General features: G+C 44.5%; 1 protein-coding gene and 1 pseudogene across 1 annotated transcript in view; both read right to left on the bottom strand.

Moving 5' to 3' along the window:
- Positions 1-155: 155 nt before the first annotated feature.
- On the bottom strand, positions 156-18,721 carry LOC124652625 (annotated as a pseudogene).
- A 2,792-nt stretch (positions 18,722-21,513) lies between these two features.
- LOC124657248 (KH domain-containing protein HEN4-like) overlaps positions 21,514-26,708 on the bottom strand; it is an 11,666-nt gene continuing 6,471 nt past the window's right edge. The window contains exons 2-8 of the mRNA XM_047195830.1: positions 26,605-26,706; positions 24,422-24,835; positions 23,760-24,011; positions 22,968-23,339; positions 22,647-22,723; positions 22,265-22,379; positions 21,514-21,930 (exon numbers count right to left, since the gene is read on the bottom strand). Of these exons, the coding sequence (XP_047051786.1) occupies positions 21,787-21,930; positions 22,265-22,379; positions 22,647-22,723; positions 22,968-23,339; positions 23,760-24,011; positions 24,422-24,835; positions 26,605-26,706 (1,476 nt within the window). The 3' untranslated portion in view covers positions 21,514-21,786. The remainder of the gene's footprint in view (positions 21,931-22,264; positions 22,380-22,646; positions 22,724-22,967; positions 23,340-23,759; positions 24,012-24,421; positions 24,836-26,604; positions 26,707-26,708) is intronic.

The following is a 26,708-nucleotide window of genomic DNA, read 5'->3' as shown; positions in this document are numbered from 1 at the left end:
TCTGAATCCCATTGATAGGGAGCCCCTTTGCCCCCCTCTGCAAACTCCAGCTGAGATGAAGCCTTGAACTTTATCACACTTTGCAGCTTCTCCAGAAGTTGTTCCCCAGGGAAGAGCGGAAGATGTGTTTCTGATTACAAGACACCAACTAAATCTCAGCTCTTCCCGCCGTGCTCTTCATCTGCAGTACACAATCGAATGTAGGGGTTACTAGAAGCTCGCCGAGCGATAATAAACCTAACAGAAGGATCACATGCAAATTACCTTGTCGTTTCCTTCTCCCGGAAAAACAATGCTTGAAGTAATCCTGGAAAGGTCTGGCCGGCACCGGAATGGATTTCCCAAGATATGCTAGAGGCCAGCTGGATTGGCAACAGATAAGGAATAAATTATGAGTAATTCATGGCTCGCAGCATGTTGGATAAAAAATTGAGAAAAATCCTTTAGCATTGGCGCAGACGCAATTGACGGCAACAGATATTGGGCTATATGAAGTTGACTACGATGTGCGTTTAGAGCGAAAAATGAGTGTCTTGTCTGTACAGCACAATGGAGTTCTCTGTGCATACCTTACTGCACCAATAGCAACTGATAACAGCCACAGCTTCCAACCAAGTCTAACAGTGCCGAAGAACTTCCCGAGAAACTCAACTATCAAGGTCTGCGTGATGAAATGATGTTCATGAACTCACTTTTCAAGATCTGCCAGATGAGATGATGATCCCACTTGTGCCTCGTCAAAACATGTATGCATCTTGACAGTTACCTGAAGTAGCGTAGTTATACCCACTATAGCCATGAAAAGGTGGTTCCTCGTAACTCCTCTGAAGACATTCTTCTCCTCAGGCTCGCGAGCATTGAACTCATTGAAGATCTGACATGAATGCCACATCAGGCATCAGAAAAGAATTCTATGATTTCTTACATGTATCAGGAATATGTACATTCACAAGTGGCATATTCAGTAACGAAATTGATATGTAGCAAGGAGGTGTTGAGGCTATTCAAGGAATGCAGCATATCTCAGGAAGTGACAACAAACTGTAGTTTCACTAAAATTATAAAATGAATTATTAGAAGAAAAATCCTCCAGTGATCTTACTTGGCAAAAGACAAATGCATTGAAGACAAAGGTGTTTTTAATTTTGTCAGCGTGCTCTCGACTTTCATTATGTAAATGGAAAATCCTTTGGCCATCAAAATTGAAGACGAGAAGAACTACTATCTGGTAAACAGCCTGCAAAAAATCCATATATATATGAAAATCTGATTTAAGAGGGTCTTAATTGCTTGAATGTATACATACAGGTGAGTTAGACAACTACAGACCTGGATAAACAGGTTTCTCCACATAATATTTGTAACAAGAGGTTCTCTGAAGAAATGAATAAGAAATGAAGCATTAACGTTATTTAGACAAAACTGAAGTACATAACAACATTAAAATATAAAGAATATCTGTCAATAATTGTGTATGAGGGTGTATTGTACCTTCGTCCAACAGGATGTCTCTTCATTAGGTTGTCCGTCGGTGGTTCAGTTGCTAATGCAAGAGCTCCCAGTGTGTCCATGATAAGGTTCACCCAGAGAAGCTGTCGACAAGAAAAATGATGTGGTTGAGAACAAATAAACAAGGCACTACTTCCTTCAAAGTATCTTAGTAGTTTGCCATAGCTATTCATATTTTTTTAGCAGTTTATGACAAAAATATTTCGAATTTTATGTTTTTTCCTTAAATATTTTTTTATGCTTATGTCATCTAAACAACTCAAGTAAATGAGAATGCACATAAACAGGACTGATAAATGAGAACTTAACACAGGATATGCAGCTATAAGAAGAACATAACACAATAAAGAAAAGAGTTCAACCTGAACTGCGTTCAGAGGAACATCACCAGAGGACACAGCAGCAACCACATTTATCACTAGAGCAGCGACATTAACAGTCAGCTGGAACTGGATGAATTTCTGAATATTTGCATAGACAGACCGTCCCCAACGAACAACCTAACACAATGAACGAAAGTTAAGATTTGTGCTCTAGATAGAAGTTCAAGATTAGTTGTCACTAGATCAGAACTATGGTGTGTGATGCACACAATTCATACAGGTTATTGCATATGCACGTCTGTCAAGATGTATCGCTGGAAATAGATATTTGCACAAGGACAAACCATGCTGGTATGAGCGTGCAATAACTGAAAGCACAATGACAGGCTAACATGCTGATGTTATAAAAATCAGCATTATGCTTTGATGTTGGAGAAGACAACCTTGACAACAGATGTGAAGTCATCATCCAAAATTATAATGTCTGAGCTTTCTTTAGCAACTTCTGTCCCCGAGATACCCATTGAAAGACCGATATCAGCCTATATGACAAAAGGAACATATGAATACAAGAGGATGATTCTAGGTTAACACTTCAATAAATAAATGACATAGTTGCAGACACACCTCATGTAATGCTGGGGCGTCATTGGTGCCATCACCGGTTACAGCTACAACATGTCCTTTTCGTTTCAAAGCTTGTACAAGCAAAAGTTTGTCGTTTGGAGAAGATCGTCCCATTACCTAAAATAAAAGTTGATATATTGACTGATACCACCAAATGAAGTCAGAAACTTCGAAGAGATTTCTATCAATAAAGTACCTTGTATCATATAAAAATGCTTTTATTTATGGTAGTGATATGCTTATAGTTATACAAGTAAAGTAAAGACCCTATACCCATTAATTATCTGCAGACTGGTTGTACAAAGCAACAATAAGCATTGCTACTTGTTAGCACAAAACATCACCGGAGTTAATTTTATTCGAATCTAACTTGACCTTTCTTTGCTAAAGAACACAAGAACCGATGTGGGCAAAATGAACGCCATTTTAGATTATCCTTGAATTCCTTTCAGAAGATATTTTACTCTATGATATCAATACATGTGCTACTCAAGGTATAATTTTTTTTTGTTAAGGATATTATTGTGTTAGTCTAGTATTGATGTTCCCAAAGTTCATAGTTTTGGAAGCTCCAAACACGAGATAGAGGGAGGGATGGAGAGGTGGGCTTACTGTAATCTTGTCAGCAACTTCTTCTCGTGCACTTTCAGACATTTCACGGAATACCTTCCCCTCTATTACTATTGTCTCTGATTCAACATCATTTGCATTCAGTATTCCACATTCGAGAGCAATGGCCTTAGCTGTTTCAACATTATCTCCTGTCACCATCCGTACCTATAACAAAGATACATTTAATGCTTTAATCAAACGCAAGAAGAATTCTTTTCAAACACACGATGTACATGCACGCTGACACCCACACACAACACCTTGAAATTACAAGTTCTGCCCATGTGATCTACATAGCTGTCAGCCTGTGACAACAATTATCCCTTGCATATGAAGCCAAGGATATCCGCATTTTACCATCTATTTTTCGATTAATTGAACAAACAAGGCTGATAAAGCTGGATTTACTCAGCAATAATAGCTACAACTCCTTCACATTATTCGATCAATTAACACACATCAGGCATGAAAAACTAGTGGCCTTGGCATATAAGCAGATCAAGTGTACTAAAGATATTTTTATCGTATATTTGCAACATGGCCACATGAAGGAGAAATTGGAACTTTGTAAGTATAAACGCTTCTATTAGTACCTAAGATGCCCCGTTTATTCAAATACACATGGATAAGCGTTTGGACCTTCCCTCATATGGCATATTCTTGACAACATGCACAAAAGGAACTGAAGCACCATAAACGTTTTAAAACAGTATATTGGCAAACCACCATGACCTAACCTCCTATTATAAACTCAATAGTTCAATAATCCATGAAAAGAAAATATGAAATAGAAATAGATGGAAATAAAATAAGTGCATAGAAAAATAAACCATTGAGGATAATAACCTTCACACCAGCAGCACTGCATAATTGTACAGCGTCCCTCACTCCTTGGCGACAAGGATCCTAGAGAGAAAAAAATCATAGAAAGGTAAAAAGTTGCATGCAGCCATGAAGAGATAAAAAAATTATACGAAAAAATGGAACATATATTTGTTAAGTACATTATACCACCACTTTCCATCAGATCTGTCTTTTGGAATAGTTGGTTGGTAGAACTATTCTAACATGGTATCATAGCGCCCAGGTCTCGGGTTCAAGTCTCAATCCCCGCACCATTAATCCCCAATTTATCCATGCCCCTGTTGAGCGTGAGGGGAGGTGTTATCCACGTCGGATGTGAAGGGGGGGGGGGGTGTTAAGTATATTATACCACCACTTTCCATCAGATCGGTCTTTTGAAATAGTTGGTTGGTAGAACTATTCTAACAATATTGTGCCTAAACAGATTCACACATAAAGAGTTCTAAACAGAAAGCATCCAGCTAGCAAGATGCAAATGGACAATTCTGTTATTGTTTTCTTTTTCATTCATATAATACCATGGCATGGACTGCTAAATTATCCATGAAATGAGGACAGACACAGGCTACGCGAAATTACTCAAATGATAGCAGAAGTATAAAATAAACACCAACAACAATACACACCTTTATCCCGACCATTCCAAGAAGAGTCAGATTGTCCTCAGGCAACTGCCACTTATCGAGATCTTCCTTAGGAACCATTCTGAGCTCCCAGGGACAATATGCAAAAGCAATACAGCGCAGTGAACTCATTGCCATATCATCAATGGATCTCTTCAATTCGTTATACTGTCAAAGTACTAACAATTTAGTAAAGACTTCAGAAGCGAAGTATCAATCAATTTGGGTTGGTATTTACCTTGTCAGAACTCATTGGATGAGCTGAACCATCAATAGAAAGCCAGCTTTTGCAAGATGCTAACACCAGCTCAGCAGCACCTTTCCAGTGGATGTGGACATTATCATCTGACTGCACTTACAACAATAGAATAGCACTGAGATAACATAAACTAAGAAACTCCTACCAAAAAAAGGACTAGGAAAGATAATAACAACGTAAATACTACTCCCTCCTATCTAAAATATAAGCCAAATTAGTTTTTTAAGTCAAACTTCCTATCTAAAATATAATCCAAATTAGTTTTTTTAAGTCAAACTTGTTTTAGTTTGACCAACTTCGCAGAAAAAATATCAACATCATAACAAACAAATACACTATAAAAACACATTTCATGATGCATTTACAAATACACTATAAACTTAGTCAAACTTAAGTAAAAGTTCGACTTAAGAAAAAAATTATATGACTTGAAATTTGGGACGGAGGGAGTATGATTAGTTCAAGCAAGGCACTCATTTACGGTATATACTAAAGAAGGCAAAAGAGAAAATTCAAAGCAATAAAAAGACGTTGTCTTGAAACTTGGACAGGAACAGACAAAACACATACAACTTATAAAGCAAGCTTAGAATTTTCTCAGCACAAGAACCATCATGTAGCTCTGAGAGATAACAAAGCTCACAACGAAATTGCAAGATGTAAAACCAAAAGGTCAGAATTGTAGTAAGCTAAATACTTAGCACCAAATTGTAGGAGAGTCAGTAATTCAGAATAAAAAGGTCCATTTCTTATTTAACATATATGATTCCTTCAGAATTTCAGTGCATAAACTGTGCATACCACTTGCACTGCAACACCACCACATTTCTTCACCGAGTTAAATGGCAGAACACGAAGAACTGAAGATCTTGATCTCACGTCATTGAAATCCATCCCAATCTATGTAGTTCAAATGTCAATTTAATGGAAGAAACTTGAAAGAAGTAATGATGAACCAAAGAGCGTATGGGCAGTACCTTAAGACCCCAAGAAAGAATTGCTTTTTCAGTTGGTGAGCCTGTAACTTCAGCAGTTCCTCCATCCTATAGACAGGAAAACATAACATGGATGACATCGTTTGGTATGACAGGTGAATTTCATTGGAAGTACTTACAACTGTATGCAAAAAAGTACAAGCAAAAGAGAAATGTACCATACTGTACCTCTGGCGAAAACACAGCTCCTGCTGTGTTTTGTGCAATTCCTTCAATAAGTAGAGATGCTACACTGCTAGACATCAACCCAGTATTATCACAAGGATTCAACTTCGTCTCACTCAAATATACTTCCACAACTGTCATCTAAACGATCAATTGGAAAAGGAGAATATAAGATACAGAAGCACAATGACAATTTAAGGCATCACTGATTCTATGCGATCACAGTTAAACACAACTATTAGAACACATGCTCATTCAAACTGGTAACTTGTCAGGTTTGATTGAAAAGCAAACCATGAAGGAACAGTGTCAAGCTGCAGCATGGTATATCCAAGCAGCAGTCGTGTATGCATAGTATTTTTGTGGTGAGTGCATATTGGCTTCACAAACCTTATTCAAGGTAAGTGTTCCAGTCTTGTCACTGCAAATCGTGGTTGCGGATCCCATTGTTTCACAAGATGAAAGTCGCCTCACCTGAATGCAAATCAAAACACATAGATTATATACCTATGTCAAGGTTTGCTTTAAAAGTCTCTTCCTATGTATTACCAGAGCCTTGTCTCGCATCATCTTTCGCATTGAATATGCAAGGCTGAAATCAAACAAGCACCAGTTTAATACACCTGCCAATTTTAAGGAATTTGTATAGAAGGTAAAAGATTCATACGTCAAAGTTACTGCTAAAGGGAGTCCTTCAGGCACAGCAACAACCACAATAGTTACCTAGTGGAAAATGAGGTAGAATCAGCGGACTCAGAAAGAAAAACTCCCTAATAGTCTTCATTAAAGTGAAAGCAAGACAAGTAGGATTACATACGGCAATTGTAAAAATTCTAATTGCCCCCATAAATCCCTGTTTTGCACCAGTAGTCCCAGCCACAAATTCGGTAGTTCCATCTGGATTATTGCTATGCCCAGTAAAATATCTACAGTTTAGATGGAAGGTGTTCATAAGAAGCATATTTACATAATGTAGCAAAATACTTAAAGTGCACCATAGAAATGAATGAATGTAATGGAGATCCACCTTAACCAAAGCACGACAAGGACAGCACCAGCAACCGACAAACCCACGACACCAATTAAAGTAGCAACACCATTCAAGCGCACCTACTCCACGGTTGGCACAAGTGGTAGCACAGCCGTAAAACAAAAAAAGTCAATATAAGTTCACACTATTCTCTGTGCGATCCATAACATGAGAAAAATGAATTCTCTTGTAAAAACGAAATAAGAAATAAACCTGTAATGGGGTTTCTTCACCAATATCTTCTGAAAGGTTTGCCATCAACATACCCCATTCAGTATTGGTACCCACACCTGTTACCTATGCATTTATCATAAATAATTCGTTAGTAGTCCTTTTCGCAAAAAAAAATTTGTTAGTAGTCAGTATAAAGTGCTGGAGTGAATGAGATGCTACCAAATAATAGACAATATACCAGTAGCTACTCAATTATGCAATATAAAAGCAGCAAGCTGAGCTCTTCATAATTTGGAAGACCCAACCAAGTGATACTCACCAACATAGAACCGTAACCATCTGCAACCTTGCAACCAGACATCAACATAGGTGCCTTTTGGTTCTTATGAACCTGACAGTAAAATAACATAACTTTGAATATTTAAGAAGGCAGATTTCAGAAAACAACAACTATTTTACCTTTTTTTTTATCAACACTTACAATTTTGGACTCTCCTGTCATACTTGATTCATCTATTGCAAGAGAATGACCAGATATCAGGACACCATCTGCAGGAACCTGAAGATCAATTAATGCATGTAATAGCATCAGTATGAGAAAAATAGCCCAAATGTAGACAAAAGTGGAATATGTGATGCATTGCATTACTTGGTCACCGATTTTGAGGGGAACAACATCGCCAACAACAAGGTCAAATATTGAAGCGCCTATTCTTTTACCACCTCTGATAACCTAATGATAGGTCACAATAGATCATACACTGCCAATGAGTGCCAGTCCCTAACAAAAATACTCAGGATACTCACCTCAACTTGTATGTTCTGTTTCTCCTCATTCAGATGTTGAAACTGAAGAGATTGTCTATAATCACTGGTTGCTAAAAGTGTTGTGAAGAAATAAATATTATGGTCATTTCCAGTACAGTAACACATATGCAAATCACTGGAACCCCAGATATATGATCATGCATAAGTACAACTGCCGATATTCGAGAAAACATGTGTTTCCCTAATACCTTAAGGTTTTCTATGAACTCGTGAGTGCGTTACACTCATTATGTAGTCAAAGCAAGAAGTTACGAGTTTGACACCCAGCAGCTCATTTTACTTCATCCTTAAAAAATAAGGTATTGCTGTGTGAAAATAATGGGATGCACTCACATCCCTGAAACCATTTGCACAGTTGCACCATGTGATCTGTCTACGTCTGCACCCTGACAGGACTATGACACATAATCTATACAGCATAGGCCTGAATAATCCTAGATGCAAGGGATAGTGTTAAAATATGAGTATAATGTCACTCCCCTTAAAATATGAGTTTTGGATGAGCTGATTAGTGCATAAAAGTTTTTTTTTTTTTGAGAATTTCTCTGCATTCATATCACGGAAAGATACAAAGTTGTTGACCCTTACAAGCACAGAGAAACACAAATACAAAGGACCAAAAACACCTAGAACACCCTAAGACCACCATAGCCCATGAAGATCTCCGGAGCCCTGTGTCATCATCCCATAAACTTGAGAGAAGACCCCTGCAGAAAGAACTACAACCAAGCGCAAGCAGGTCATCATCTTCGACCACGGTGCAATTGCCACCACGCTGCTTCCTCCTTCCTTGACACCAGTGCCGAGAAGGCATGGACACCAATCCAACACGCCTGCAGCAGCCGTCGCCATCTTTGGCTTTCAGCCGTCGCCATAAAAGTGAATAGCAATAGAAGGAGAGAAGATTAACAAATGTAAGACTGTTACCTGTTACAAATATCACAAGAAAAACAGCAAAGAATATGCTTCCACCATCATACCATCCATCTTTTACACCCTAAGTAGATAATAAAATAAAGCCAAAATAGCAATATGTACTATTAGATTGAGCCATTCTTACAGTGAAAATACAAAAAAAATGAATACATAAACAAAGGAGACGAGATAAATCAGAATGTCATAAAGTACCTCTGTTGCCATGCCCAGTGATAATGATATAGCAGCAGCTACCATTAGAATCACAAGAGTCAAATCCCGACAAGCTTCAAATACAAAGCGCTGCAAATAATAATTTGGTACATATTACATTTGGAGACATATGGAATTTTAAAATTCACATGGTGCACATGCATGCTATAAGTTCTACAAAGTATATTTGTTTTTGCAATCACTACATATATATTCAGTTTTAATAATGTATACTTGTCCCAAGAAAGATAGTTTTTACATCATAAAATACTTTTCATTTACCCCTACAGCCTTCAATAGAACAAGAACAACAAAAAAATAAGACAAGGCACACTGGAAAACTGAGTTAGGAGACATAAGGAAAACCGTGTACCCATATGCCTTTTCTTTTCTTGCGCGGATAGGTGTTTGCTCCAAAAAGGTCTCTTCTCTTCAACAGATCCTCCTCGTTTGAGTTAATTCCTCTTTCTAAATTACTCTTTAATAAACCTGAAAGCCCACTAACCTGTGAAGGCACTCTATTAGAGACGTAAGAATAAATCGCCAAAAAAATAAAAAAGAAGTCCCAATTCAAAGAGAAATTTATATGAACCTACCCCTCCAACCTCCTGAAGCATAATTGCATCATGATCTCTGTTCAACATTACAAGCTTTTCCAGATCAATTGGAAATCTCTGAGAGAGTGACCCAACCTCTGTACCATTATAGGATTCTGTTTGATCAACATAACTAAATCAATGTCATATTTTTGTAATGTAAAACTAAAGATGTGTTATAACGAGAACTGAGTTCCAGCTCAGTGGCAAGGCAAGCGAGTGCGCAGCCAGCCCACCCGGGTTCGAATCCCCATCTCGCGGTAATTTCGCAGGGAGGGGTGAACTTTAAACCAAGTTATCATCCTAGCATCCATCGGCTGGGAGAGTCTCATCCTACCTAACAACGTATAGCCAAGGGAGGGATCATTCCCCCGTTGGTCAACATTTAAAGATGTGTTCTAACAGGAATAACTTTTTTCTCTAACACACGCCTAAGCGAGTGTCTTTGTATATTAGAAGGAGCCGCAAAGAGGCGGAAAAACTGTACAAACTGTAGCAGCGCTACAAGAGAAAGACAGAGAAACAAAACAAAAGATCTAAAAAACAAGGACAAAAAGAAGAAAAGAAGAAGAAAACTATACATGGGTTAACATTTGTTAACCCAACGGCCGGGACTTAGGGAGAGTCCGGAGGTCGAGCATGGAGAGGTAAGCGACGTAACTCCTTGGCGCCGGCAAGAATCCATAGCCGAGCCTCCTCGAGGATAGAGAGAGAGAGATCCATATGACAAGGGCTCAGGTTGTTGAAGACGACATCATTCCTGGATTTCCAAATTCTCCACGGGGTGAGGATGATGATGGACCTTGCAGCCTTGAGCAGGCTGGGGGCAACACGAGTGGCAGCCGTCTCAAACCAAGACGAGAAAGTCTCATCGGGGCACTGGCAAACAGGCACCGCAAGCCAAGTTTAGACAGGAAATGGAACCGGACTTGCTTGGCAAAAGGGCATTGCAGACAGGAGATGGCTAATTGACTCAGATTCTTGATCACAAACAGACACAGGTGTCGAAGTAGACGAGGCCATGTCGCAGCTGCGCTCACCGGTCCAAGCGGCGATCAGCCGCGGCAAGCCAAGCAAACACTTTGCACTTGAGGGGAGCCCAACAATCCCAAATGGCCAAATGGTGCGGAGATAAAGTTCTTCCGGCAAAAAGGGCATTATACGCAGACTTGCTAGAGTATAGACCGGAGCTCGAGAGATTCCGGATGAACTCATCCTCCGTGGCGGGTGACAGACACTTGAGCTTCGGAGAGATCAACCAAAAGCAGAAGCTGCAGGACCCCTTCAACGGAGAGAGTTCCGGAGATGTCCCCGATCCAAGAGTTGTTGGTAAGACCCTCGAGCAACAGATCCGGAGCTGACGGCGTTGGGGCGAACAGCAGCAAGGACAGGTCTGGAGCAAGTTGGGAAATACTCTGTCCGGCGATCCATCCGTCGGACCAGAAAAGCACCTTGGTGCCATTGCCTAGCTTGATCGAGGTGGCCAAATGAACAAGAGCCTCAACATGACCATTGGAGCGGATAGGGAACATGGCCCATGGTTTCGCGGGGTCAACACGGCGGAGCCGGGGCCATCCGGCACGCGAGTGCCCAACTCGAGCGTTTGATGTCTAGAACGCCAAGGCCTCCCATCTCAACGGGACGACAAACATCTTTCCGGGCGATGGCACAGCCCCACCGCCATCATTGCGACCAGCAGACCGGAAGAACTTCCGTTGGCATTTGACGATAGCCTCACTAACGGGTTTGGGGATATCGGTAGCTAACATAGTGTGGATGGGGACCGCAGATAGCACGGACTTGACCAACACAAGGCGATCTCCCTTAGAGAGGAGGTTGGCATGCCATCCGGAGAGCTTGCGGTGGAGGGTGTCGATGATGGGTTGAAGGTCCTGGGCCCGCGGCTTGTAAATGGACAGAGGCACCCCAAGGTAGGTGATAGGAAAGTCAAGGACAGGGCAAAGCAACTCGATCGGCAATTAGCTGCCTATCCATCTCGGAACATCCGATCGGAGTAGCTGCACTCTTGAGGATATTAGTATGTAGACCGGTGGCTTCCCCAAACATACGTATCAATTGCTTGATGGTATCACGATCACCGAGGGTGGGCTTGAAGAAGATCACGGTATCATCAGCATAAAGAGATGTGCGGCAAGCACCCCGGCTGCCCGGCGAGCTGCAAGCAATCCCAAACGAGCGAAAAGGTCGACCAAGTAGTGAAATACCCGCATAACCGAACAAAGAGCATTGGGGATAGGGGATCCCCTGCTCGACACCACGGTGGTGGAAGAATTCAGCGGAGGGATTGGTGTTGACCAAAATTCTGGTAGAGGCGGTTGACAGACAACAAGCGGACCAGATTAATCCAAATATGCCCAAAGCCAAGATGCTGCATAAGCTCGACCAAGAACGACCAAGATACTCGTATCAAAAGCTCGGCAATGTCTAACTTCAGCAAGACGGTTGGGGCATTGGCGAGTGAAAGGACTTAGCTAGCTGCTGAACAAGCATGAAGTTATCTTGAATAGTACGACCACGAATGAAAGCCGATTGATTGGGAGTGACCATGGATGGCGGAATAGGGGCCGGACGAAGGGACATGGTTTTTGCAATTAGCTTGGCCACACTATGCACAAGGCTGATAGGTCTATAGTCCCGGATCTCGGATGCATCCGGCTTCTTAGGGAGAAGAGTGACAAGGGCCTTGTTGATCTTGGAGAAACCGTGAGCACGACCACAATGAACAGCTGCAAAGACTGCCATAATATCCTCTTTTATGACGAGACCGAGCACGACTTGAAGAAACAGCCGAGTAAACCCATCGGGTCCCGGAGCACGGTCACTTGGCATGTCCTTGATGGCAGCGAGAACTTCTTCCTCGAGAGAACTCAGCATCGAGGTGAGAAAGTTCAAAACGGGGCAGTCCCAAGGCATCCAGATTCGGGGAGAAGTCACGGTCGGCAGGGGCACTAAAAACATCCTCAAAGTGGTTAGCAAAGGCATCTTCAATGAGGTTCCGGTCGACCAGGATATCACCATTATGGCTAATTTGAGAGATGAAATTCTTGCGGCGCCGGTGATTGGCATGGAGGTGAAAGAATTTGGTATTGGCCTCGCCTTCCTTGAGCCGGAGGATACGCGATCGGCTCGTCGAGCAATAGTACGTTGGAGGGAGCGAGAGACCTAAAAACTTCTTCTTTAGTTCACGCCTAAACCAGCCTTCCAAGAGGCTCGGCGGACGGGATTCTGAGCTACATCAAATCTGTAGATGAGTTCCTTAGCACACTCAATCTGCATCCTAATGTTGCCCACATTTTTATCACTCCACGATTTGAGGCGACGACCAAGGGTGCGGAGCTTGTGGTCAATGGCTGTGATAGGATTTCCAAAAGCAGGTTCAGCCCAGGCAGCTTGCACTGTCTCATGAAAACCAGGAATCTGCGGCCAAAAGGTCTCAAAATGGAATCTGCGGTGTTGACAATGAGTAACTTCAGTGTGCAGCAGGAGAGGACAGTGATCACTGATCAAAGTAGCCGCACAAGTCAGCGGACAGTTTGGATGTCCAGCTTCCCAATCAACGGAAGCGAGAAAACACGGTCCGGGCGCTCGAGAGTGGGATTCTCGCGCTCATTTGACCAGGTGAAACGACGACCATTCAGGGGGAGGTCACGCAGCTCCAGATCATCAAGGGCCCTGCGAAAACGACCCATCACCCGTCTAGAGACATTAGGATTGTTTTTGTCAGCAGCTTGGTAGATCATATTAAAATCGCCGGTGACAACCCGGCCTCCTTGGTGAGAGGCCCTAATGTCCCGGAGCTCATCCAGGAACAACACTTGATCCTCATCAGAGTGAGGACCATAGACAGTGGTAAGCCACCATGAGTTAGAGCCAACCACAAAACGGGAGGTAACCGAGAAGCGGCGAATATCAAAGTCAGAGCCGGTGACCACATCAGGATCCCAAGCCATAAGAATACCACCACGAGTACCAGCAGCAGGCAAGTAGCAGAAATCCAAAAATTTATTTCCAAGAGTCTGCATTACAACAGAGAGAGAGATGTGAGCTAGCTTTGTTTCTTGCAGGCAAACAATGGAAGCACCGCATGATCTAACAACTTCACGGACACCAGAACGACGACCCGGGGCATTAAGGCCGCGCGGGTTCCAATTTGCGACCAGGAGTGGGTGTGCTACCATGGGGAAACTTCACGACCAGAGGTGACTAGAGAGTTTTCCGCAGCAATCTCCTGAGATTGGAGCTCCAGCTCTGATGGCAGACTCCAGCCATAGAGCATGGCGAGGGCAGAAATCTTGCTACGGCTGAGACCTCGGAGAAACTCCTGCTCAAAGCTACGGATCGCCACCGGAGAGGGAGCAGCCTTGCTGTCATCGACCGGGATGCCCATCTTCTTCAAAATGACCTTAAGGCAGCTGCGCATAGAATCTCCAGGTTTGCCGTCGCCCCGGGCAGCAACACGCTTGCTACGGCGAGGGATGAAACCCGACGGGACGGGCTTGTTGCGCCTCTTCTGCACAGCTGGGCGAGGGAGCAGGTGGCTTGCCGGCGATGTCATGGCGCGGAACATGGCAGCCCTGTTTGAGGCTGGCGGTAGAGGAGGAGGGACCTGCAGAGGTTGTCGCGGACGAGCACGGCGTCGACTGTAGACGATCAGCGCTGGAGCGGGAGCGTCGAAGTTCAAATGTCTGCGAACCGGTGCCTGGGCGCGGGGAGGCCCATCGTCGGGAGGAGGCCCATCATCAGGAGCACGTACAGGCTCAGCAGCTGGGGCAGATCCAGAGTCCAGAGCAGGTTCATGGGCAGGAGGCTCAGCGGAGGCAGGCCCAGCTTCGGAGAGGCCCAACAGCGGAGACGACGAGGCGTGCGGACACGGAGGGGTCGCTGCCGTCACGACAGGGTCCAAGCCATAGGAAACGACCAGGTCAAGGACTGGACCCAGACTAGTTGAAGCTTCAGGAGAGGAGTCCCACTTTGGACCAGCCAGATTAGCTGCATCTCCAACAGAGGGGGGGGGGGGCAGCGGTGCCATTCGGAACAGAACGGCGAGAATAGAGCCGATGTAGAGCTCCAAAGGCAAAGAAGCTTTGGGATCGAGGGACCGCTGCACTTTGCAGCCCAGCCATTGCACTTTGCGAGAGGATCCGAGGCAGGCGGCATGGAGGTGGCGACATGGTTCAACGGTGTCCCATCGTTTGAACACCGATCTTCCGAGAGTACGCACGCACGTAGCTGGCGCCTTGGACGCGCTTTTGATCGCCCACTTTTGCAGAGGTTTGTCCTGGGGCGACCGGGTGGTCTCCACTTGGCTGGACCGAGAACGCCGCCCCTTGCGCCCACGGCGGCGCCGCCGCACCGCCAAAGGTGCCACCGAGGAAGCAGCGGAGCTCGACACAGACGTTGCCGAGGGGAAGTCGGTGGAGGACTCGCGCGGAGCATGCTGACGACCATGACTTGACGGCGCGCCGCGATTACCAGCAGAGCTGAGGCTGGACGAGGAACGACCATAGGAGGGAGCCTCCCGAGAGAGCCTGCGATACTCGCGCCGAGGACGGTTGCGCCGGCCATCCCGGGAGCCATCATTGCGGTCATTAGAGGGTGGCGGCGGCGGGGGAGGAGGTGGTGGCGGGATGCCGGCGACCCTGGAGACCTCGAGGATGTCGATGGAGATGTTGTAGCTGAGGAGCTTGAGCTCCACATCGTCGCCGGCAGCATTCTCCGAAGGCTCCTCGACGAAGAGAACGGATGTGAAGGGGATGGTCGTGGGATCCATAGTCCAAACCACGACGCGAAACTTGGACCTGTCGAGGCGGTCATGCTGAATGCGCTCATAGACAGAGCAGGGCGCGAGAATAGAGCTTGCCGTGCCAAGGCAAGCCACATTCGGAGGCATGCCGATGAGGTCCAACGACCGCACGATAGTGACAAGTGCTAGCACTAGCATGGGCAAGCCGCGACCAGGGCTTGAAGATGCACTTGAAGGACGGCGCGCGGATGACGGTGGTGGCGGCGGCGAGGGCGCGGTTCCGATCGGGGGTGTTGGAGAAGTGCACGAGAAAATCCTCCGGCGCGAAAGAGTACACGTCGAAGAGGTCGGGGTCGACGGCGAAGCGCACGGAGATGAACTCGGCGAGCTGCTCCGGGACACAGGCGGTCTTGAACCAACGATCGTGACAACGACAGCATCCTCCAGAGCACACTCCGCAAGGGTGATCTCCGGCGAGCGCCGAACGTAGCAGAGCGTGCGCTCCGGACGATGCCGCAAGAGCTCAAGGAGCGAGGGCTCCTGCTGGAGGACGATCGGCGAGGCGCGCTGGGACGGCAGCGAGGAAGAGCTGCCAGGGGTGCCGCTGATGAAGTGGCCATCGACGCTTGAGGCCTGGTGGGCGGACATCCGGGGTTGCGCAACCTGGCCGCCGCAGGCAGGGGAATCAGCACGACGCGCGACGGCACGACCTTGGGGCATCGGCGCGGCTGGAGAGGGCTGGCGAGGCGAGGGAGCGATGAAAGGCGGCGAATTTCCGCGGCGGCGCTGGGCCGGCCGTGGCACCTCCACGGCAAGGGGTGAACGACCGCGTCTCCACTCTGGGCAGACCGCGATGTCCGCGGCGCGGTGGCCCTCCTCGTGGCAGCGGAGGCAGCGGGTGGCGTACCAGCAGTCCACCGCCATGTGACCTTCACGGCAGCAATTGAAGCAGAGGCCCCAGAGATCAGCAGGCACCGGCCGGCCGGCGGAGGCGGCGGAGGCGGTGGCGACGGGGGGAAGCCGGCGGCGAGCGTTGCGGCGGTAGAGACGACCACGGGGCTCCCGAAACCCGTCGGCATCCACCACGGGAGCGGCACGGGCAGGGGGAGCAGGACGACGCGCCGCCGCACTCCGCGAGGACTCGGGGCGTCAGAGGCCGGCGGAGGCAGAGGCGACGGAAAGCGCACGGGAGAAGCTGGCTGACGACGGGGTGCGGAGGGGTCGGGGAAGCGCACCGGGGAGGCCGCGAAGCGGCGGGGCGCCGGCCCGGAAGCCTCGACGGAGGGGGCCCCCACGCTGCGGATCCTGGCGGCGAACGAGTCGCCGGAACTGGAGGAGAGGGGGGTCTCAAACTCACCAAAGCAGATCCTCTCCCCAGTGCCGGGGGTCAGCGACGCCCCCGCCGGCGTGGCAGAGACGTGGGAGGGGGTGGGGGACGCCATCGAGGGGAAGACGACGAGCGGCGGCGCGGCGGTGGGGAGGGGAGGCGGCGGCGCTAGGCTAGGTCAGGGGGCGGGAGCGCGGAGCGGAGAGGAGAGCCATCCGTCCTCCATAATCAATGAACTTGTTAGACTTCACCTAACAGGAATAACTGGGTTGTGATGTAACATTATAAGGTCATATATGTCTTTCCCAATTACACACGCTGCTAAAAAACAGATGCTCTATAGGTGGAAGAAGAAGCAAGGCAAAGGTCGCCAGGATGGATTTTCCATTGTATGTTTGAAACCAAACGTGAACATTATCATCACATAACAATTGCTATTAAACAGAAGAAAGCATTGTGTGGTTTGTGTCCAATACTCTGACAGTGTTATACATGTGATTATGGTCTTTGACGCATCAACTGTTTGTTAGAATATGTATGCAATCTTCCAACCATTTAGTAACGAGTAGGGTTTTCCATTTTTTTTAAATGTGAAAACACGAAAAGCATTTATTTTCGATGCATGAGTTTTCCATTTAAAAATATGAGTAGGAAATTGGAGATTGTACCTTCTAGCTCCTTTTGACCAGCCTTCTTGAAAAGGAAAACTGCCTGAAGAATAAAAATATAGAATGAGCAAATATTATACTTCAATGTGAAGCGTCATTTGTCAACCGGCAAATGACACTGTACCCGTATAACTTGTGCATGAGCTCGTATCATTCTTCTCATGTTTTCTTTCTCTTCCTCCCTCTCCAGATCCACAGTATATCTAAAGCGACGCGAGGCATTGAGCACAAGGGCAGCTTGCTGAAATGAAGGGAGGAAAGGCATGCTTTTAACAATAATGCCCCCTTCCTACTAAATGTATACATCAAACTTCATGTATTTCTTGAAAACCCCGTGGTACAATTTAAAAATTATTACATTAGTATTGAAAGGAAAAAAAAAATGTAGGCTAGCAGACTGTTCCTGATTCTGATAACTAGTATACATGTAGGAGTATCTAGATTGGGGGATATCATCCTTCTACTTTGAACAGGTTCCAACCGATAAGCTTCACATTGTTGCAACTTGAAAGTTAACACTATAGCCCAGAGGCAGATACCATAAGATTTCGAAACTGACTGCAACAAACGCACAAGTAAGGCGCTCCAATTCAGAAAGAGTAGTATAGACATGGCCAGCAGAGATTTATGTGGTAGCTCATGCGCCCTACTGTCGTTGCACATCAATCTACATTCACCAATAAAGTTCTTGACACATCAAGTCATCAGTCATAAATTCAATTACTCCAACCTTCCATGGTTGTCAAGCATATCCATCCATCAGAAGTTCAGAGCCACTTGATGTATGACTTTTTTTTAATGGTAATTCAAATGGAAGTATGAAACCACAAACCCAAACATAAGAAGGGACGTCGCGAGGATGAAAACAACTAGTGCACAATAACGGTTACGGTACAGGGAACCTGACACTCAAACCACCGATGACCAACCACACTAGAGATTATCAACTAAGATACACCAAGATGTACTATCGTAGTGCTCACACAAATTTTTCCCTCCGGTGTACGGCAATTTCATCCAAACTCCGCACCCCCAAAAACGATAATCCCCAACAAAAATTTGAACCAGAAGCAGCAGTGAGAAAGAAAATGAGGATGGCATACCCTCCAACGGCGCAAGCGATCGTGCGAGGCGTTCTTACTGGGAATATCGAACGCGTCCCCTTCCTCCACCTGCCTGTTCTCCTCCTCCCCCACCGGTACGGCGATCTCCGGCGGCGGCGACGCCATTTCCGTGCCTCACCCCCACACACCTAGTCGCCGAACTAGCAGGCCCAGAACGAAGAAGAAGGTCCTGGAAGCTTCTGGAGCTCGGTGAAATCGCCTTACCTCGTTTTTCGCGTAACCTGTGAAGTGTCAGCGACAGAGCCTCACCTCTCCTCGCCTGTGCGCGCGCGTTTCTGCGTATTTATCGGGGACCCGTAGCGACTTAGCTGCGCGTAGGAAGGTTCCCGGAAGGCGGCTCTCCGATGACTGGCGGGTGGGGCCGGCGGAAGACGGCCCACATGTCCGTGAGTGGGTGGGACAGAACGGGCTGGCCTGCTTGTCAGTGTAACGAAAGGCTGAACAGAACGGGGTGGCAGCGAGCCGTTGGGCTGGTTTGAAACGGGAAGGTGAAGTCTCCGCCGTCGGATCGGATGAACGGTCGGCCAGATTTGTGCCAATGTTAAATGGTGCTTTTTTTTGTTAAAAGGGTTAAGTGTACTTTTGGTCTCTCAAGTCTTCCAAAGTCTAAAAGTATCCCTTAACTCTTTTTTTGTTAGAAGAAATTCCTCTGCCCTAACACACATGTGCGCCGCCTCCATCTTTTTTGCTTGGTGCAGTTGTCCGTGCCACTTCAGCCGCCTCTGCCTTTCCTCGTGAAGCAAAAGCCCCTGTAAGTCTGCCGATTCTACCTTTTTCGCCCTGCTTATCCGTCCTCATAGTGTCAGACACCACAGCTAGGTGTTGGTGAATAGTTAGGGTTACTACGCCAAATGGATAATGATCATGATCTCACCGACATCATAATGCCAGTTGCATAACTGATCTCGAGGTGAGATGGTCCCATGTGGACAAACTATCCAAATATGTCCACGGTGGTAAAACAATAGAGTCAAAACCGGTCAATCATCGTTAAACCGTTACTAGGGACCAAATTTGGACCTAATTAAGAGTTTAAGGGCAGGTTTGGACCAAAACAAAGTTGAGAGATCAAAGCTAGACTTTTACAAAACAGAGTTAAAATCGGGTAGTTCCTTTTGCTCCAAAAGTACGAGCATACACTATTTTTGTCTGAAATGAATTGACATCTCTTGGTGGTTAAGTATTTATTTTCTTCACCCATACACAATGATGAGAAATGCAACATTTTTGGCTGATATTGTGAGCATTTAGGGTCTATTCAAATGATTTTATATAAATTTTGGAGAGGAATGGTATCCTTAGAAAAAATCTACTTGTGTTGTTTATTTGTAAAGTTGAGTCATGCATAAACTGTTTCTAATGATGCATTTGCATTATGTTCCATAGAATACTTTTCAACCACTCAAAAGCATTACACATAACGCTTCGTTTTTCATACGTTGCAATCAAACAAACTATGATGCAAACATAATCACCTAGGATTGGAGTGAGCATTGCATTTCGTGCATTGCTAGAGTCTCGCTAATCAAAAGAGGCCCTAAGCACAAAGGCGTACACCAATTTGGGCAAATCAATCCATACATACTTCGGGGAAAACCATAGAAATTCCCGTTTTGGCGATTTTATGCTTACTAGTTACTCCTTAGCTTAACATCTACTTTTTACTCTTTCCCATCTTGTTTTCATTATGAAAAAATAGTACCCCCTCCGTCCCATGAAAGATGTATTAGATTTGTTCAAAATGTAAGATTGTGAGTTGCACATTGGTTTCTTCGGTCCTTGGTGTCCTTCAATTTCAAGACAAACATGTGTAGTTAACTTTTATTCTTAGGACGGAATCATGTATTCTTAGGATGGAGTAAAAAAATACATCTAAAAATAAATTAGCACCATTTCATAGATTTTTTTTTTTTGCATCCACCAAACCTATGCGACAATCAATCAACCTTTGGTGGAAACAAAATCTTGCATGATGCAAGTGGCATGACATTGTAATTGTGGGGTTTTTCTATTTCTGCTTGTTTTTAGAGTTACAGTTAGAGCTACAGCTAATACGCTGCAATGCAAAAAAAAAAAAAAAAGGAAACAAAATGCTCCGTAGTAGGTCTGTCAGAGCACTTTGGCTTTATCTCCATCCAGAGGGAAAAATACAACATAGCAAAGTTGCACAATGGAAGATGAATTTGAACTTCTGGCTGGATACATGGCCATGACAGGCACCCAACTTCTATGCTTGACGGCACAAGATGCTAATTGTCCAAAGCACGGAATGGTTAACAGGGTACATCCGAGAGCATATCAATTGATGTGACGCTTGCAATTGCCTAGAAGTTCCTTGGGAAGATCCAAGCCTTATGATTGGTCTCTTAACCAAAGCCTGGCGTCTTCTTTATTGCCTTCTCCTTCAGGCTGGGCAAGGTCTGCATCCAGTTGGCTTGATCTGTACTAGGCATATCCCAAAATGCCGTTGTTTCCAAATAATGCTGCAAGGACCAGCTGAAATCCCCGCGAAGTTAGCTCGTTGTTTCCATGAAATTCCTGCGCTCCAAACTGAGGCCTTGTCCTTGGTGCCGAGTTTTGTTGACTTCCTCTGAAGCCTCCCTCTCGGGACTAACACAATGAATGGTGGCGCGCATGTTCATCCAGGAACAGCTGACTCAGGTCGTCTCTGATCCTGGAGGTCAAGTCATGCCAGCATCGCCTGTAGCTTGTACAGTTGTACTCATGTGGCCATGGAGTTTCCTTGGAATTCCCTACCATGATCGTACAGAAAACAGGTAAGAGTCCACCAGAAGCCCGAGGTGCTGCCCAACTTCCCAGAGTCGATCATGCAAACTCAGCTACAGGTAGATCCTTGCCCATTTCAGGATGGCAGGAAAAAGATACAACAGGGGAGCTGGGCACGCCTTCCATGGTAATTCCTTGAACCAAATACAAGAACTAACATTGGTGCTGTGTGTCCAGCTATCAACTCAAGAACTTACAATGGTGGTATGTTCCAGCTATCAACTCAATAACTTACACAGGTGCTGTGCGTCCAGACATCAATACAGTTCTCTATCTACACTCCAATGACTATTGTACAATGTACATACATCCTATTGATGAAAAAAAGATCCAGATGGAAACCTCTGGACAATATACAGTTCATGATCATTATCTGTCATGGGTCATGTTTGGTAGAGACCACAAAAGATGAACGCATGAATCAGGCGCTGTGCATTCTTAGTCTGTTCAGCATCCCCGCATACAATAACTGTTGTGTTTGTATCTCCAGGTTTTGCATCGTGAACTGTAATTACAGCGCCAGACATCTGAAATGTGAGCAACACTGTGAGACTTATGACCAAATACTCCGTAAAGGGTTACAGTACCAGATCTTGATAGATTTATCTAGAACTTAGATAGCCAGAGACAACCAAGATAGAAGGGCTATTTGAAGTGAGTTAACTGAGCTAAAAAACTGAAAAGTGATATGAACGGACTGTGTTCTGGCATCAGGACAAAACGATGAGCCAACAAGGCCTTTTCACTTGAGACAAGAATAAGTTAGAACAAGATATCCTTGTGCTCTTGATGAGCACAAGGTAGCAAGGGACAAGTATTGGTTATTCTGACGTTAGGTAAACAAAGAAGAGTGTTAAGTACCTTTTTTATCTCGGCAAGGTCACTGCCATTGGTGCCACAGATATAACTTATGTACTTGCAAGGGACTACAATTTCAGTTGTTGTACTTGTTGGTGCAGCCACTTGATTTTCACTGCTGATGAACACATGTCAGAACAATGGTATAACATTCGTTAGAAAAGGATTCCCTCAGCTTTAAAGATGTGCTTTTAAGGATGAAAAAAGCTACATATTTAGTTATGTATGGCTTCAACACTAGAACTTCCCACACGGATGGTCCTAGTAAGTATTTCATACAAAAAAAAATTCTAAATGACGAATCCTAATTTCATAGCCAGACTGTAATTATTTAGATCCAAAAAGAATGATGAAACCTGAATCAAACAGTTGGCATTTAACTTACCTCGCCACTGGTCCCTTTTGGAAATTTACAGCTGGTACCATGTCAGGCATGCTTCTTGCAGCGTCAGTCGGCGGTGCCTGCACATGACAAGGGACTTGATTCTTAGTCATTCAACCACAGTGCCTAAATCAGCAATGTGATGTGCATACAAATGATACCGTTTTAAACAAAATGAGATGGCAGGTCATCCTTAACTGTACCCTTTAGTTGGGCCTATCTGACAGTGGAAGTTCTTAATAGAGCCATTTGTGCATAGTATGCTACCCACAGCATGCTAAAGAATTTATGTTTAATGTCAAACAACATTTGAAATATACTAACCTCGGGACCCCAGGTTCTCTGTGAGGGTTGCTCAACATAAGGACGAGGACCTCCTTGTTCGCCACCATACGAGTAGGGCCCAGCACCCATATGTTCCATTGGATGCGAGGGAGGTGGTCCAGGTGGTCCAGGTGGTCGATGATCTACCATGTCAAAAGGACCCATAGGAGGATGAGGTCTGAAAGGATGCATAGGATAGGGAGGCATGCCTCCACTATGATGTGGTGGAGCTGGTTGATGAGATGTGTTCCCGACAGGTGGATATGGAGGCATGCCTCCACTAGGATGTGGCTTCGGGGGAATGATGACATCTCTAATCCTTCCAGTGATTTGAAGCAATGCATCCTGAATGGACTGGAAGCTACCGGTGACCTGCAACAAGAGCTCTAGAAGTTACAGTCTGACTTGGATCTACTCAGCAATCCTCCATAAAGTGATCTCCTACTCTCTCTTCAGGATGATGATATATTAATTTGTTTACTATGATACCAAAATAGGTGATAACATAAGTATGCCTAACAAGAAAGAACTGCCAAATGGAGCACTTGGGGCATGAAATATGAAGTAGTTACAAAATTAACATGAAAGAGTTACAACATGGCTGTACATGGACAAAAAAAATTGAACTTATACAAGAGAAAATTATCTCTGTACTTCCATGCACACTGGGGTAACTACAAAAAGGTCACATAGATAGAGAAAACTGTGATGTACACAACATCAAAAATCATCATACATAAGTACAGAAAGTCAAAAATCTGAAGTTGGTTGATCAGTAGAGCTAGAACATACCTGAACCAGCTCATCATTTCTTTGTGCGCATCTTGGAATTTGTTCATTCCCAAATATTCGGATGCTGGCTCCTGTTACTTTCCTCATCTCTGCAATAATGTATCCACCTTTGCCAAGTAGGCAACCAATATGCTGTGATGGAACAAGAAGCCTAGCAGGTACACCAGAACTTTTATCCATAGACACCTCCGAGATTCTAGAATACACCCGAAGTAATGCGTCCTGAGATGGGGAATGCATCATCTCAGAATTCTGCACAAAAAACATAGCATCCATCAAACAACTTTCCAGCAACAATACAAAGACAATATAAATCCCCATTTTCTTGTCAATATTTGTAGATAGAACGAGCATTCAACTTGCTTCACATTATGATGATATGCAAGTATTCACCGACATGCAGATCCATGACATAAATGGACAGAAAAAGAAGTTCATCACGGGAGAACTAGGAAATTTAATCAATTGGAACGTAAGAGGAAAATGAGCAATTATTTGCTTCACACTATGATGATATGCAAGTATTCACCGGCATGCAGATGAGCAGATCCATGACATAAATGGACAGAAAAGGAAGTTCACCACGGGAGAACTAGGAAGTTTAATCAATTACTAGAACTGAAGAAGAAAATGCGCAATTATTTGTAAGTTTAAAGCCACACCTCACGTGCAGATATCACAATTACACGTTCGTCTGTATCAGGAACAGCGTCTATAACCTTGACAGAAGCACCAGTTTCACTCTGTAATGCACGGATAGTGGCACCACCTTTTCCAATTATGCTGCCCACCATTTCATTTAAACATATCATTCTGAACATTACCTCTTGTTCAACAAAGAATCTAGGACCAGGGGCAGCAACATTGCTTGGAAAATTCCTTGCATGATAATCAGGTATATGTGGTGGTAAATAGCTTCTTTGAGAATGAGGATCCAAACCAGGTGGACATCCACTGCCTGGAGGCCCAAATGTTCTTCCAGCCGGAAAACTGATTGCGTCTGGCCTAGGATTATCTTGGAGGCAGGTTGAAACTAATAAAAGTGCTTTCCTTGCTGCAGAAAAGCTCCCACTTATCTAACAGGAAAATATTATCATGTTAGAACATTGTGAATTTAAAAGATAAAATAACCAAATAAAGATTTAACGTGCCAATATAACAACATTTCCTGAGCACTGCAAAACAACAAAAGGCATCAACTAATGAAATATAACAGGTAGAGCTGGTTAATATCCAAGCAATATTACGTGCACAGACATATTCTAATAATTGCATGATTGTAATTGCATAATTAATGGATGAAAAAAAAACTCTGCTTGTGTAATGGTTCATGATTAGAGAGGTGGGACTCAATCATAAACTTGGTGTCTCTGCAACACGAACAACCAAAATATTATATTGTTTTTGTGTGTCAACAATGCACCATCAATAAGACGATGTTTTTCATAAATCATATGAATAGGCTCACTTTATGTGCCTAACTAATGAATTAATTTAGAGCCAAGTACAAACCAGGCAAGATTAGCTCATTTGAACTCATTTTCTCATATGGGATATGTATTTGAGGTACAACTATACAAGAGAACCATGACCCTTAACATAATCATTAACCAGCCATAGCTGATGAAGACAATCCCAAACTTATCCTGCTATGTATTGTCAAAATTATCATGCTAACACGGTGCCGTCTTTTGCATGATATCATATTTCAGTTTATAGCATAAGATCTTCACGATCATGCATTAGTATTTGACCAAAACCACTCAGGCACACAAGCACATTCCCATTAATGTCTTATCCTATGCTTTCAGCCCATATCACCCAGAGAAAATCTCTTTTTATTTCAAAATTGACTTCTAATGCAGCATCCTCATCGTTCCACGTCATATCCAAAACTACAACCATTACGTCATTATAAGATCGCAAAAACTGTTTAGGAATCATTTGGGTTCACAGTGGAAGACCATGGCATGCCTGGCTATTCATGGAGAAGAGGGCGGTATTCTTGGTCTGGATCTCCTCGAGGCTGTTGGGTTTAGCGAGGAAGCCACGCCATGGCATGTTATTTGGGTCCAAGAAACGTGGGTAATCAGCAGTAGGCCATGCATGGCCAGAGGGTGGTGGTGTTCAAACAGCAGCATCAGTTCATGGCTTCATCCTGCATGGTCCGGTTTGGGATGGGAAGGCAGTTGTTTGAGTCAGGTGGTTGTTTCCTGATGTAGCGGGGATTGTACAGACATTGACTCTGTAATGTGAGAGACACGGATTCTCAGGGCATTCTTCAACACTCGATGGGTAATGCTGCACATAACGAGGATTCCTTTCAATCTTTAGGAAATTATTACTTCACGTCTTTATATACCCAATTGAGTGACTCCAATCACTCGCCCAAACACATATTTTGTTACAAATGAAGTAATGTATCTACACATGCACTCGGAGTTGTAAATGGCAATCGTAATTTCATTATTTCTTATACTCCCTCCGTCCGTTAATAGATGTCCAGTGATTCGTCTAAATTTGGATGTATCTATGCCTAAAAAATGTCTAGATACATTCGAATTTAGACAAATTTTTGAAATCTAAAAATGGACAGAGGTAGTACTAAATTCAATTGCACAATTTGGTTGAGCATTCAAATGGCAATCCTATAATCTCACTGCTTGCTTACTAAGTTTAGCTATACAATTCAAGCATTCCCAGCACGACACTAGTTGATGGATTATACGCTACTAAGGGACATTCAGCGGGAAAGACACCAGTTTTGTGGATTATTATGCTTTCAAGTAACATTCAGACTCATTTTTTGGATCAGAAAAGGTGGAGAGGGAGTTGAGATGCGTACATGGATGAGCTCGTCCCCCTGCAAGGCGCAAGGCGGCAGCTGCTCCCTGTTCCGGAACACCCTGATCTGGGCGCCGCTCTCCTGCCGCATCCGCTCCACGGTCT

The sequence above is a fragment of the Lolium rigidum genome, chromosome 5 (genome assembly GCF_022539505.1).
Source record: "Lolium rigidum isolate FL_2022 chromosome 5, APGP_CSIRO_Lrig_0.1, whole genome shotgun sequence".
In the NCBI taxonomy this organism is placed as follows: Eukaryota; Viridiplantae; Streptophyta; class Magnoliopsida; order Poales; family Poaceae; genus Lolium; species Lolium rigidum.
The sequence above is the reverse complement of the archived record's forward strand: the minus strand, read 5'-3'. Positions and strand labels throughout refer to the sequence as shown.